Source organism: Scatophagus argus, chromosome 9 (genome assembly GCF_020382885.2).
Source record: "Scatophagus argus isolate fScaArg1 chromosome 9, fScaArg1.pri, whole genome shotgun sequence".
Classification (NCBI taxonomy): Eukaryota; Metazoa; Chordata; class Actinopteri; family Scatophagidae; genus Scatophagus; species Scatophagus argus.
This window is the reverse complement of record NC_058501.1, coordinates 9,766,508-9,781,676: the sequence shown is the minus strand read 5'-3', so window position 1 is coordinate 9,781,676 and position 15,169 is coordinate 9,766,508. Positions and strand designations below refer to the sequence as shown.

Sequence of the window (15,169 nt, the reverse complement as noted above, 5' to 3'; positions counted from 1 at the left end):
ATCATTATCAATGAATGGGTTCCCTTACCTCTATCTCCTCTTTGTACTTCAGCAGAGGAGCCTCCATAATGTTCCGTAACTTGAATGTATCAGTTTCGACCTCAAAGGTATGTCCAGTCACCTTGGCACAAAACCAGACAGATATTTTTAGTCAAAGTGCAGAAATTTAGAGCATCTATTCATGTTAAATGTCAAGACAACACCTATCATCACTATCATTATTATTGTAATTACAACAATTAAGTGAACCTTTTCAACTGCAGTGGTGTTAGTGGCCCTGTTTTACTGACCTCAGTAATTCTCTTCCAGTGGCGAGTCATCATAGCCTTGTTAGTCATGAGTTCCAGCAGGGGGCAGCACTCACTGAATTCATCAATTGTTTTCTTCAGATCTAGGAAGGCCTGCCACTCTTTTAGAGCACGAGGCAGCTTGCGACATCTGGTAATTAAAGGATGCAACAGTCAACCAACTCACAACAAAAATCCTCCAAACTAGAGCTTAATTCTGCACAGAACACAGTCCAAAACGTGCACATGTGCATTCTTTACAGAGACTTATTCAGCAGTACTTTTGCACAGCGTACCCAGCTCAAAGCAGCACTTCTGAAATTAATAGACAGCATTTCTACCAGATCGGTCCTCTTTGCTTCAACTGTTAGATCAGCACATATTCTCATATTCTCCTTGTGATTGCTAACTGTTTCCAACCTTCAACAGGTCAGGAGAACACAAAAGTGGAGACATTTTAAAAGACTACTTTTGTCTCTTACTTTTAACTTCTGTTATCCAGCCTCTTTCACCTTCAGTTTCCCTTTGACAAATGTACAATGAATAAACCCTTGTAGAGAATGCAAAGATAAACATGAATTGAAATGGTGAGACTAAATCCTTCAGAGAATTGATGCAAGGCTTAATGATAGGATAATTCCAGGAGAAGGGTTTTGTATGAGGCCAGGAAAGGTGCGACGCTGAGAGGAAAAGAAAAACTAATAAAAATCAGTTCTTTTTCATTTTTCTTCATTCTCATATTATTTTCCTGTATATAACAGTCTATGAATTTAAAGGAGACTCACTTCCTCTGGTGACATGATGGACTGATTACTATGTGCGAAAGCAAAGTTTTTTTTATATAATCAGTAAAATACCTTCCCAGCTGCATTTGATTTAGTTTTGTTTGTGTCAGGTCATTAGAGGGTGTCACTGTCACTTTCACTTCCAGTTTAGCTGAGGTCACCACACCTTGGGTGAATGCGATTCAATTCTGATCAGTTAAATTAACTTAAAAGGTGCCCTCTGACGATTTCTTGTAAACAAACTAAAGTTATGTTTACATTCAGTATTACTGAGCAAAGCAAACTGCGTGTATGTGTTACCACTACATGTTGATCAGTAGAATAGAGTGACACCATTTGTAGGACTGTGTATCACGTCACCTGCATGCACGCACATACAGAAGACAACCGAAACATGGACCCACTCACAGCTCCCTGGTACTACAAGAGGTCTAAAACTCATATAACCTTTAAATGTAAACATTATCACAGGAAATAAACCTTGTCTGAAAGTCCAGCAGCTCGTTATTGATCTTCTCAATGTGGATGTCAGCCCAAAGGATATCATAGTAACCATTGACTGTTTCTATGACATTGTTGTATAGGCCATACAACTTCTGCAGCAGAGCAAGTTGTTTCCTAATCTCCAACAGTTGGGGATGCTGAGTAACAGGAAGTCCAAAGAGCTCCTCTCCACCAGTGAAAGTGATGTACTTCCTGAACAGGTTGTCAAATCGATTCTAAAGAGAAGAAGAATGGCAACAATGTATCCCACATGAGTATAGTGCTAAAAATTGAATTCATATAAAATTATTCAACTTAGCAACCATATTTTGACTATTGTACATTTGGAATAAAATGGTATATTCAATTCTCCATGCATACATTTATTTTACACACAGCAAAAAAAAGCATGACAAATGACAGTTCATTTGTATCAGTATCATTTGAAATGAAAAAAAAAAACATAAAATAATATAAAAAATTTTAAAGATTAAATTAAATGAATGATAAATTATTATGCCCAGCTCATATTGTCAGTAGCACACCTGGAACATGATGAGCCTATCACTGGCATCCTGAGGAGCTAGCCCCACCACCATGGGGCCATCCTGAAGTAGGAAGGAAAAATTAAGTCTAAGAATATATCACAGTTCCTTTAAATAACAGAACAGATAAATAACAAGTTAACAATAACATGTTAATTATATGCTGTAATAAAAAGAAACTGATAGGAATAAATTGGCTTAATGAGAAGTTAGAGCATGAATATTTGGATGTGAGGTACACTTGCATCTTGCATTTTCTGTCTCTTGTTTGCTTTACCTTCTCATAATCCTGGTAAAAGTATTGACAGTCTTCCAGGAAGGTCTCTACATTGCAAACAAGCTCTCCTCTGAAGTTGGGCTGCAAGGCCACCAGCTCGTTCTGCACCTCTGTGCTCCGTGACAGCAGCTTCTCCCAGGTGTAACGCAGCGTATCCACCTTATCAGCCTCCTCTTTTGGCACTGATAGCTCATATTTATGAAGCATGGCATAAGACTCCTGTGAGGAAGAAAAAGTCGGAAAAAGAAGTCTTTTGCCTGACATCAACATATATCGGCAAATCATACATACCTCATTTTGGCAATTAATCAAACATTTCCATTGAGTGTACACAGTATGACAGATCTAATGTGGTGCTATACCTCTATGGGACCAACTTTAAAATCAATAGATATCTGGTGCTCTCTGATTTCTTTGAGTGCTGCCATGGCGATGCGTATATCATCCAGGTCCTTGATCTGACGATTGAGTTTCTTTCCTGCCTCATCAATGAAAGCAAAAATCTGCTCCATCTCTGAGCGATATTTCCTATTACAGTACAGTCCGTAATCCACCATCCAGTTCTTGGTTTCAGTGGTGAGGGACATCTTTAGGTCCGCTGATAAAAAGAAATGCATGTCTTTTGTCAGAGATCAGTGATTGACTGACTGGAAGTCAATTCTCTATGTCACGCTGGCATCAGGTTTTCTTCAGACTCCTTACCGTTAATGAAAATATTAACCAAAATTAGTTGTGTTGAGTTTTATCAAAAGCAAGTAGTACTGATGATGCTAAAAGTACCAAAGACAGCTAATAACAGTTCCAGAAAGAACTGTAGCTTAAACTAACCTGTGAATAGAGCCAAAGCTCCTACAGTGATGTACTCTGGTTCAGAGTTTATTTCCAGCTCCAGATCTCGATAGAAAAGAATCTGGCTCTCAAACTCTGAGAGCAAGGGACTGCCCTGGATGAATCTGTAAACAAAAAAACAAGCAAACAAACATAAAATATCTTACTTCTCAGTGGTAAGAGTTAGATATGAATATCAGACATTCAGTGTGTCATACTTCCGCATGGTGTCTTCACGGTCCTTTCTCCAGATGTGATGGTAACGGCTAAAACGGTGTAGAGCAGTCATCACTTCCTGCTTAGATGTAAAACGGGAGTTAAATCATAATTTGGAGACATTCAACATTTAACATTTTGGATAAGACAAGGTCATTTTTCTTTATAGGAGGACATGCAGATAAAATCATATGCAGAAACTGAAAATTTCAGTTATAGTAGACAAACATATAACATATATTGTAGGCCTCTTTCGAGTGTTTCTCCTTGTTCTGGACAGACTTGGCAAACTATATTCAAGTTACATGCTTAAATTAAGTTTTCTTGATGAAATTAAAAGAGCATGTACCTTTTTGGTGGAGCTGATGGAGGTGCTGAGGACCGACACTAGCTTGACTATCTCCTTATTCTCAGACACACTCTTATAGTAGTTTCTAGCTTGGAATGGGATAGCCTGGGTCACAGATGCTGAGATGTCTGAAGTGCTGCCATCTGAAAAATACAATGGAAATGAGGAAATGTTGTTATAGAATATGTAGAATTTGCATTATCAGGAGGGATCTAAACATTATAAACAGACTGCTGTTTTCCTAGAAATTCTTCATTTCATTATACTATCATAATTCAAAATTGCTCATAGGGTTGAAATCTTGTATTAAGTGCAGACACTGGAAAATCAGTAACATTGCATTCTGGAAAATGCATATAGAACATGTTCCTACCGGTTGCTCAACTAAAAGTTTGAGTTCCTTTCAGCAAATCTATCACCCTGCAACTTCATCATCAGGCACAGTTTCTCAACATTACTTCCAAGTTAGCCAGGGTGCAATGTGACTGAAAGGGCTGCTCTATCTGAGTGAAATTTTAAAATGTCTTTTGTTTAAATGTCCTCCTTTCAAAGGCACTGACATATTCATATCATTTCCATCAGTACACCTCTGTCTGTCTCTAGTCACATGAGGTCTTGCTCTGCTGAGCTGTGAAATAAGAAAATCTGATTATCAAGTGACTTTGGTGCAGCAGCTAATGATCTATGTTCTGGTCTGTATGCTGGAAACAATATGGATAAATCACTGAGAAGTCAAAAACAGGCAAACTGTGCAGATGATGAACTGCTGTGATTAGGTCATTTGAGGTCTCATGTCATTACATACCGGCCAGGCTCCTGTATGTTGTCGCTCCATCCTCTGATTCACTCTCAGAACTGTCCTGTTTCAGTGCCGCCATTCGTTTTTCATTCATTTTTCTCTGCAAAAGAGACAACAGACATAACAAAAGACATCAGGGTTTGCTTGGTAGACCACAGGACCATGAAAGTATCAGCCCAGAAACATAAACCCTCATTACAGCAATCATTACTTTGTTTATTGCGTCAAACCCACCTTGGAGATCCTTTCTTTGCTCCACTGACTGACTCCTTTGCTGACACTGACTACACACTCTACAGCTCGGTTTAGTGCCTGTTGGACCTCCTCCAGTGCTGGGACCATGGCAATGTTAGGGATGGAGAGGGTCACACTGACTCTGAAGATTGCCTGCTGACCACTACTTTTGCCATGGCTGGGTGAGTCACTCTCGGCTAAAGGGTGAGAAAAGGGTAGGTCTGACACCATATGCTGTGGTTCAAAAATTGACATTCTATGAGCTCAGTAGGCTGGTAACAACCAACCTCATCACCTAGCTTACTGTTCAGAACTATTTTCTCTGGGGAAAAGGAAACTACAGGATGCTTGCATGAGGTTGGCAATTCACTCAGGCTCTAGCATGACATTCCAATCACACACAAGAGCCACATATTCATTCTTACACCTATCGCCAGTAATCCTGACTTTCCATTATAAGACTACTACATTAAAACAAAATCTTTATTTATATCTCAGTGATATATATTAAAATCATTTTAGAAACTGCAGGAATTTGTACTTTTATTATTATCTACAATTCAGATGTTCTTTGAACACAACTCCTCTTAAATAATAAGGATATAATATTATATATATAATAATCATAATATTAACACAGTAGAAATATACATGTTCCTGCTAATTTTATGATTAAATCAGCCATTATTAAGCAAATAATTAAATACATATGACCAGTTCTTACAAATAAAAATGCTAAAATGAATTATAACCTTGGTGTTGACCTATACAACCAGATTGGCCCAATGACAAAATTACGGTACTATATCAAATAAATCACATGGAACAAGATGTAAAGTGAATAATAAACTGCATATGATTGATGTTCTGCAGTGTATTTTCATTTCATGTGATCATACCCATTGATAATAACAGTCTAATCTTCTGTTCAAATAGAGATTGAGAAATTTCTTGACATTAAAATAGCAATGGATGCTATACTATGTTCTACATTGTGTCAGCTCCTCGTCTTGTCAGAAGGCAAAATTGCCAAATCCGATGCATGCCTTTCAGTCCTGCAGTTTTGACTTAATGTACAGTACATCAACCTAATTTATCAATGAAGGATGATCAATTTCCTTAGATTTTGTAAAAAAACAAAACAAAAAAACAAACAAACAGAAACCACAGAAGACAGACAGACCCCTCAACACATATTTTGGTGTCAGTCATATGTACCATTAGATGTTTTTTTGCTCACTATACCCTCTCTGTTAGGATGAATTTCTTCCCCTTGTGTGTGAAAGGTGATGAAAGATATCATTAGAGTTGAAAAACACACTGTTAACAACGGCACAAAGAAGAGGCTGCTGACCACTGGTTAGGGTGGGAAAGGAAATTTTGTTACAACAGGGACAAAATATATTGTATCATTGTTTCATATTTGGTCCTTTTCCATCACCTAGCAAGTTTTATGTTTTATATTTTTTTATGTTTGACATTTAAATATGCCAAAGCACTGTGAGCAACAAAATGTTGCTGCTACTTCACTAGCAGCCTTATCTGAGACACACCCAGGAAATGCACAGGCGAGGAAGCGTGGATGCGCTTGCGTAGCATCTCCAGGGTGTTGCGTGTCAATCTGAGCAAAGCATCCACATTGCGGTGGTTAAAGTAGGAAAGCAGTTCCTGGGCTTCCTCCTCCATCACTTCCAACAGATCCCTCTTTTTCTTCCTCCTCACCAAGGGAGAGGAAGGGCCGACGCTGGCAGGAGGGAGCAAGGTGTTCCTGGAGAAGAGACGGCCTTCTGAGTGTCCCTCATCATCACCTAAGATGCAACAGGTGACACATTTACAGTAAACATGAATCCAGCAACAGCACCCCCTTGGCTAATGAGGAATTTCAAAATACAAACAGAAAGTTAGAAAAAGTAGTTAAACGCTGCTTTATCAGGTTCTGGATTTTTGATTATCTTGCACATAATATTTGAAAAGGGAAGACATTAACGGAAGTTAAACTAAAGTCATAACAAACTATAGATTCATCAGCTATGCCATTTTTATTTTTCCTGCATTGGATCTGATGTGCTATTTGATGTTAACCTTCTCTTTCTAGTATGTTCCATTAAAGCTTATCATATCCTGCTCCATTTGATCTCAAAAGATAAATGTTTGCATACCTTCACTGTCGACGTGGTCAATGGTCTTACTCTCAGCACAGCTTTCCTCTTCAGCCTTCTCCCCCTCCTCTCTCTGATTGTGATCAAACTCCAGCAGCATGTTGATCAGTTCATTAGCGGCCTCTTCCACTAACGAGCTCTTAGTGTGGAGACGTTGGGCTTGTTTTATGCACAGGTCCTGTACACATATGTATATTTGACATGTACATTAAATATGCCATAGATAAGGTTGTGCACTGCAGTAAAGCATTAGCTTTAGGTTTCAACATGGCAACCTAAACCACGATAAAAAAACAAAAAAACAAAACAACTTTGTACAGGATACACAGCATAAAAAAAACACTGAAATTACACAAATATCTGTCATTTCTTTAATTCAACTCCACATATACAATTATTTGTGCATTTATTTACCCTGGTGGTCTGAACAAACTCCTCACAGGTGACTGGTTCATGTTCTGGCAAAACACACAGTGTGGATCCACTCATCTCCTGCAGTACTGCATCTATCCTAAACTCCACCAAGTCGTTCACCCTGTCCATCAACAGCTCTAGGTCCACTGGAGAGACAAAAACACAAAACAGATGGGTAGGGTAGAGAGGAACAGCATATATACTATATGTGAGGATTACTTATGAGAGCATACACACAAACAGTAAATGCACAATAAATCCATTAATGTAAATATTTTTCAGATGCTGAGAGTGCTGAGTTACAGAATGTCTTATTTGTCAGAATGTGGGACACTGATCTCTGATTTTCTGCTTACCCAAAGCCTTGTCAATGCGGGACAGGTACTTGTCTATGTTCAGAGATGTCCAGTTGAGGGAGGTCAAACCTGGCTGTATGGCCTCATCTACCTGCCAAGTCAGTGAAATATTATGATGCGCTTTGTCTAGTAGCTGCTGTGAAAAGTCAGTCTCATTTTGTTACAGACTTGCGTGTCACATGTTAAAATCATAGCTTTTAATATTTGTAATCCTAATATGTATTCAATGCATTTAATGAATGATGAGATATGATTATATACTTATATTATTAAAAACAGCAAAATATATAAATGAACAAATAATACATTGTGAAATCATTTAATAATTTTCATTATTTACAGTTTAGATCTTGAACTGGTAAATTCTATGTTGTTACAATTGTATTAATCATATATGTATGAGTACCATTATCCAGTAAACGAATAACATGCAGCGTATGGGCTGTAATTCAAATGGATCTTGTATTATGACAAAACCACATCTTACCTTTGCGACATGCGGCATGGCCAGCTGTTCAAAAGCACTCTGAATCTTAGATCGCACTCTGGTGTTCTCACTCAGCATTAACTGGCCAGGGAAAGATAATTAGAATAAAAGGTTGTGTATTCCCTCACAACGGAGTTGATTTGCTCAGTGGAGAATGCTGTAAGTACAACTGAATTCACCTTCTTAGCATGACAATACTCCTGAAAAATCCTGTTAACCTTTATTACTGCTCCCTGCAGTGCTTTTTAGTATCAGCTACACTTTTTGTATTCATTGGCATGAGGCTTTTTAACACAAATATAACATGCACAGTCTTGCACTTTGGCCACATATTGCTTCCTTACGTTCTATGTATTTGCTGTGTATAAATGTGTACAACTGAATGTAATATCTACCTGCAATTTGTTATAGTTCTCTTTGAGAGTGTCCTGTTTCTGCTGCAACAGGGCAGCGAATGGTGGGATCTCCAAATTCATCTTTGTCATGCAGTTTGCTTCCCTGATCTGGGTCAGAATGTCTGGGTCGAAGTTCACAAAGAGATCTCCTGTCTCGGGAGACCTGACCAGCAGAGAGGCCTGGAGGCCCAGCCGTGCATCCTCCATCTGAATAAGTTGGGTAGTTTTGTAAGTGTAAGTGTAAGTGTGTGAGAAAGGGCAGATGAGTGAAAGAGGGAGAAAAGCAGAGAAAGAAAAGAGTATAAAGAAAAAAATGACAGACCCAAGGCAGTGGGTGTTAATAAGAGAAGACACATTTATGTAAATGTATAGGATGAGGGCATGGATATGTATATTTAGTATGCAAGCTCAAAAACTGAATTTTTGAAAACATCATTATTATTCTAATTATTCAGTTAGTACACATCATGTTTCCCCTCTCCCTTTACCTTTTTCATCCAACTGTGGTGGTAGAGTATCTCAAACTCCAACAGTACTCTTGCTACCCTGTTAAAATTTCTGATGATCTTCTTAGCCTCTGGTGTGGAAAGAACTCCTGCATGCTACACAGGGACAGAACGGTACAGTACTGTGTAATTAAAGAAGGAAAAATGCACCAAACGTTCTACTGTATTTCAACAAAATCAACATCTATGCCCACCCAAATTTCATTGCAGAGATACAGAGATACAACATGCTGATATACACCTGCTGAAAGAGATCCATGGGACCTTGGATCCTGTTGGACAGCTGCCGAGCCCACATGATACGGCCCGCCACTGGGGGCAAGTCCCGGCCAATAGAGGGGTCTAGTTTCTGCTTCATGTAGATGCGGGAGACCATTTCTATGTCCCGGCCATAGTTTTGTAGAATGAGCTGATACTTCTCGTCAATGCCAAGGTCGGGGATGCCCAGTCTGAATCCAAAAACACAAGAAATTACATTTCATCGAAGTTCAGAAATAGAAAACTATAGAAAAAATAGAAAAAAAAAATGAAGATATGACTTGAATAAACTGCAACAGCGTATTGATCGATCAGTCTTTTTTTTTTCTTTTTTTAGGTCAATACCCATTACAGTCACCTAGAAAAGATCTTTCTCACAGAATGACATATTGTCTTGTCATAGCAGGAAACACACATTTAGAATAGTCAGTAAATCATGCCAGTGAGTCAGTATGCAATTAAAAAAAACCCTGGAACTGGCAAAACTATTGGAATGCAGCAGTTACATTATTAGTTCCACCTGTGTTTAATGAGATAAGATGTCCACAGCGAGAAAGGCCTATTCAGAGTTATCCTATCTTTTATTTCAGCCATTTGATTAGGGACTGGTTTAAACTGGAGATGCCTCGTGAATGTAATCAACTATTACCAATTAACAGGTGGGATGGAGAACTGGCAGTTTTCTGTGCAGAGGTTCAGAATGAGAAATACTCTGTTACATGAATATGCATGGAATGATAAGACAAATTGGTTACCTTTCAAATTTCTTCAATACATTTAGAGCTCTCTCTGTGTTTTGAATTTTTTCAAAGGTGCTATCCATGAAATTCTTCAGCTGGTTCTGCAAGACCAATGGCAAAACACAAGAATAAGAAAATACAAGAGACAGTAGAGGGGAACTTATGAATACGGGGTTAATACCTACAGTTTAATGAGACAAGGCACAGGTATTTTCACTTACTGCCTGATGAAACGGTTCTCAGCATGTGTGTCTGCAATATTAAACTTACATGAAGCTCAGAGGTGCTTTTGCAGAATTCCTCATAGTCAACATCAAAGTCAGTCCTTCTCTGGTCGAGGAAACTGTAATGTTTTTTCTTCATGTTCAGCACAATAGCCTATCACACACACAAACACAAGCGTTGTACATACATGCATAGACGCAGTTTTATTTTTAAATATTTATCTGTTCTAAATTAAATGTTTAAAAGCCTCTCAAAAATCAGTCTCAATGTTCTGCAGCAGTCAAACCTGATTTGGAAAATATTGCTACTATTCTATCTTGAATTGAATCTTTTAATCCCATTTCCTTGACCCATGCATCAGGGCTCCAACTGACATCACACTGAAAAGATATCGTCTTAGTCTGGGAGTTAATTTGGGTTTTAAAATAGCAAAAGACAAACAGAGTGCATAATAACTGTGGAAATATAAAACCAAATTGTGAAGCTTGACATATATTATGTATATACTGCAGAATTAACTGTTAGCTTCTACAAAAGGAGACGTCTGCAATCTATTTTAATCCAGCTTGGTTTGGTTACTTGGGCCATCAAAGGTCTGATGCAGCAAGTAAATTGGACAGCATGCAAAACATTTACTAATAAGTCACTGGAGATAGTAACATGAACAACATAAATAAATGCAAATAAAAGCGACTAATAACGCAATGGTTCTCTGTTCATGTTCCATGCTGTTAGTATTGTTATATAGTTATTAAGTGATATGTACAGTAGTAAAATTTCACATCTATGAATTTTACCACTGTGTGATAACAAATATGAAAATGGGTCATGCAGTGTTTCAAGTTGAAGACTACAGTGAGAAATTACCTCCCATTTCCCCTGCATTTCTGCAGTCTGTTCATCCCAGGAAGCAGAAACAAACAAACAGCTCACGTCAATGTACTCTCAAAAGGAAAACATCTTCTACTCATCAGACAATGTGATGCAAGAAGATGCAAGAAATTCAAATGTTACTTTTCTATGAAATGGTATGATTTTTTTAAAATGTATATAACTATTTGTGAACTATTTTAACACAACCAGAAACCAAGGAAAAAGACAACCTTAAGTTCTTTGTGAACTGCTTCCACCTGAGCTGCACTGCCATTTGTACAATTAATGTCTCAACTATCTCAACATATAAAAATGCTTCGTCAAAATATGTCTTCCTACTCAACTATACCTTTCTTTCATTATTAATTCTATGCATCCAGGCTTCCAAATGTTTCTTTTTCACATTTACTTTGTAATTTTTTCATATTCAATAAAACTAATTCTCAGTGTAACTCATTAGCCTAGCAACAGTTTATAGATTTCAGGTCTGTTGTAGTTGTACAAGAGCAATAACATAATAACATAAGAGTATACCCACTTGAAACCTTGTAGCCATGGTCTCCAGTCCTTCTATCTTAGAGTCCTGCAGGACAGAGTAGGTGGAAATGGTGCCGAACATTTCAAGGATCTTGTGGAGCCGTCGCTGGAAAGTGTCAAACTTTCCAAAAATGTACATCTCACTGAAGTCAAACTGTCTTTCTGAAGGAGTCTGTTCAAGCTTCTCCTTAGTTTTGTGGAAATACTTCTGGTACTCCTGAAATGGAATATTTTAAAAAATAATACAGCCGTAGTATGTTGCAGAAAGAAACATATTCAACAAGAATGTAAACACAGACAAACTCAAAGAGATGAGTGCTTTACATTAAAAATTACATATTATTCTGCAAATAAGCATTATTCAGTACCTGGTTTAAGTGAATGGCAGCTTTGATTTTGTCCACTACAACTTGCTGAGGCTGGTCCCATATTGAGCCGTTATTAGTGATGTAGGCCTTGCAGGCTGTGATCATTTGGTTTGTCACCTGAAGATATTGATGGGTACGGTAGAAGATGTGCATTTATTGATCTAAACAACTTGAGGGCATACTTGTAGCTAAAGTAGATAAATATTAGTGCACATATTATCATGAACAAAGACATCAAAAGGTCAAAAGGACAATTTGTTTGAGTGCGATAATATTATTCATTCTGATGTTTTATATGCTGTTCACATCTCTTCTGTGATAAATTGAGCCACTAATTTGTTTTTGGGATGTTAGAAATGAAATTTTGCAAATCCTTTTATGCATAATTTTTGTTTTACACTCTATGTTAATGTAACAATGCCCTTAATAGGCAAAAATGGAATGTTTTAGTGGTGAAATTTATTCATGCATAAAAGCACAGAAATGAAAGATTACAGGGTTCAAATGAAGACAAAATCCAGACTGCAGGCAAACTGCTTTGCTTAAACCCTTTGCTGATTACAATATAATCCTTTTTATCAGTCTTATATTGTGAGGAATAGTACATATCCTTACCTTAACAAAAAGTGATGTAATCTTTTCTGATGTGTTGTAGTACCGAGAAATACTGTGAATCATCCTGATGGCATTAATCAGACCTGGGATTGCATCCACCATCGATACCTAAAACAGAAATTAAAGCTTGACCCTTTGTGCAACTTACATATATTCACAATGCACATCATGCAATTTTCTCTACTTATAGACAGTTCAAAATTGATGGAGTAAATTTTGTTTGCATCTGATGCAGCAAACCACTTGATATTGGTATTGGTATTTTTCTTACAGGGTCACTGTTGTAGAGAGGGTCACAAAACTTCTCCAGACTGTAGAGGTATTTGACATTGTCTTTGGCCTCATTGGCTGCATCAGTAATCCTGATGTCCAGTTCCTTCCATGACTAGAAAGATCAAACCCTTATTGCATTTACTGTCAGACTATGCCACACCAGTGTGACCATCTTTAAAATTTATATGAAAGAAAAACAAGCTTGGAACACAGATATGATGACATGTATGACAGAGGAGATTGGCAGAATCAAAATAGTGTCTTATGAAGCAGCAAAAGCAAGAAGTCTTGCCTGACCTTTATGAGTTTAGATTTAGCCATCAAGAGCACACCCAGCACAGCTTTGACATCAGGGCTCTTGAGCTGGTCCAGAAGGTAGTTGAAACGGGACATTCGTTTCTTCCAGTGGTCCAGTTCAGCCCGAGGGCCAAGGTCATCAGCCTCCTTTCTCAGCTGGTCACTCTCAGCTAGAACCTGCAGAACAGATGTACTTTATATCTAATCACTGATTAAGCATCACTTCTGCAGTTTACCCTGTGCTTTTCCCGATATATTCCAGTTGTTTATTTTATTATGCTAGGATTGCATCCGTGATGTACCGTGAATTAATTTGGATCATTAAATGTTTGAGCTGTGAGAAACGACTAGTAAACATTAAATGTGTCAAATTATATGATAAAACTGCAAGTCTCTATCATTGCTACTTCTCAGTATGATCATACATTTTTAGCATATTTTTTTATAGATCCACTGAAACATTTATCTGTTCATCTTCACCTGATAAATAAATGTGCCATTTATCAGATGAAGATGCACAGATAAAGAACTTTCAAGCAAACCTCAACCTGAGAATAAATTGTGTTTCAAAATCTGGTTGCAAGCTACTTTACACAACATATAGGAGCACAAGCTCACAGTGGGTTTAAGCCTAACAACATGTACAATAAGAATTTTGATAGGTCTGAGGATACGTTCTTACCATTAACTAACAAGTCTCACCTGTTCTATCTGTTTGATCCAGATTTTCACGCAGGCTTCTATCTTTTCTGTGGTCTCTGAGCTGTTTGCTGCTGCCATGTAGTCTGATGGGCCTTTCAGCATCCGCAGGTCAAATGTGTCACACTCTTTCAAGGTAACCTGGAGGCAAGCCAAGACATGTTTTTTTTTTTGTGTTATTTTGTGTGTTCACACAAGTAGAGGCTGTGGCCAAAACAGTTTATAGTTATTTCAGAGTTATAAGACAGACAAGAAATCTTTGTGTCTTACTGTCTTACTGCCTTTACCTACTTACTTTGATTTTTTTTGTGTTACTGGTAATGATGTGACATCTCATCAGTGCACAAAAATTAAATTATTATTATTAAATTATCATTCTCTTACATACTGCTAAGTTAAGCCACATTCGTTTCTTAGATGGGTATTTTACAGCTGTTCTGAATTTAACTCACTCAGTGAAAACTAAACTGACTCTTCTTACCTTTTCTTGCAAGCTTTCTTGCGCTCCAGCCAAAACAGACACAAAGCTGTCCAATGATGATATGAAGTCCTGTTTGACAGCCTGGGCCTGTGGACCGGTCGTGTCCCCCCAGCCGTGGTTCATCTTCTTCAGTGTGGGAATGAAGATCTCAGAAAGCAACTGCTCCACACTTTTTAACAGCCCCACCTCTGTTGTGTCCAACATATTGAAATTAACGTCCTAGAGAGAGGTTAAAGTGCACACATATGATAAATGCACACACAAACATGCACACATATTAAAACTAAAAACTTCTCTGATAGAGTGAGCTGTCTCACACACCCCATAGTCCTCAGAAGCTCCTATTTCATTACATCAACCAAATTTGGTTGGCAGACGCTGGTGTCCAGAAGAGGGACACACTCTCCCTACATAAACGGTGAACACAACATAAATGGGTCATTCTAATGAATCTACAGCCTACTCACTCAAGACAAGGAGGGTAGACTGGTGTAATATCCCACTCATGCTATCAGAGGACTGGGATTATGATGATATTCTCTCTGAAGTCTTCTTTATTTATAATTCTTTTATTTTTTTTATTCTTTTTATTGTTAGTATCTCTCTATGGGGGACATACAGACTACCAACTAGAAGGTCCCTCAAAAGAGATCGCATGCAAAACTGCATGTGCCAGTGCTGCT

The 15,169-nt window shown here is 37.9% G+C and overlaps 1 protein-coding gene across 1 annotated transcript in view; it reads right to left on the bottom strand.

Annotated features, from left to right (window-relative positions):
- Positions 1–15,169, bottom strand: part of dnah5 (dynein, axonemal, heavy chain 5) — a 90,255-nt gene that overhangs the window by 63,854 nt on the left and 11,232 nt on the right. The window contains exons 5-32 of the mRNA XM_046400866.1: positions 14,487–14,705; positions 14,009–14,146; positions 13,307–13,483; positions 13,008–13,121; positions 12,737–12,844; positions 12,122–12,238; positions 11,755–11,970; positions 10,389–10,496; positions 10,134–10,219; positions 9,362–9,569; positions 9,103–9,216; positions 8,615–8,821; positions 8,220–8,300; positions 7,733–7,823; positions 7,377–7,522; positions 6,963–7,140; positions 6,357–6,611; positions 4,804–5,000; positions 4,576–4,669; positions 3,771–3,913; positions 3,424–3,500; positions 3,206–3,330; positions 2,740–2,975; positions 2,378–2,596; positions 2,101–2,163; positions 1,553–1,791; positions 291–438; positions 29–121 (exon numbers count right to left, since the gene is read on the bottom strand). Coding sequence (XP_046256822.1) covers positions 29–121; positions 291–438; positions 1,553–1,791; positions 2,101–2,163; positions 2,378–2,596; positions 2,740–2,975; positions 3,206–3,330; positions 3,424–3,500; positions 3,771–3,913; positions 4,576–4,669; positions 4,804–5,000; positions 6,357–6,611; positions 6,963–7,140; positions 7,377–7,522; positions 7,733–7,823; positions 8,220–8,300; positions 8,615–8,821; positions 9,103–9,216; positions 9,362–9,569; positions 10,134–10,219; positions 10,389–10,496; positions 11,755–11,970; positions 12,122–12,238; positions 12,737–12,844; positions 13,008–13,121; positions 13,307–13,483; positions 14,009–14,146; positions 14,487–14,705 — 4,197 coding nt within the window. The remainder of the gene's footprint in view (positions 1–28; positions 122–290; positions 439–1,552; positions 1,792–2,100; positions 2,164–2,377; positions 2,597–2,739; positions 2,976–3,205; positions 3,331–3,423; positions 3,501–3,770; positions 3,914–4,575; positions 4,670–4,803; positions 5,001–6,356; positions 6,612–6,962; positions 7,141–7,376; positions 7,523–7,732; positions 7,824–8,219; positions 8,301–8,614; positions 8,822–9,102; positions 9,217–9,361; positions 9,570–10,133; positions 10,220–10,388; positions 10,497–11,754; positions 11,971–12,121; positions 12,239–12,736; positions 12,845–13,007; positions 13,122–13,306; positions 13,484–14,008; positions 14,147–14,486; positions 14,706–15,169) is intronic.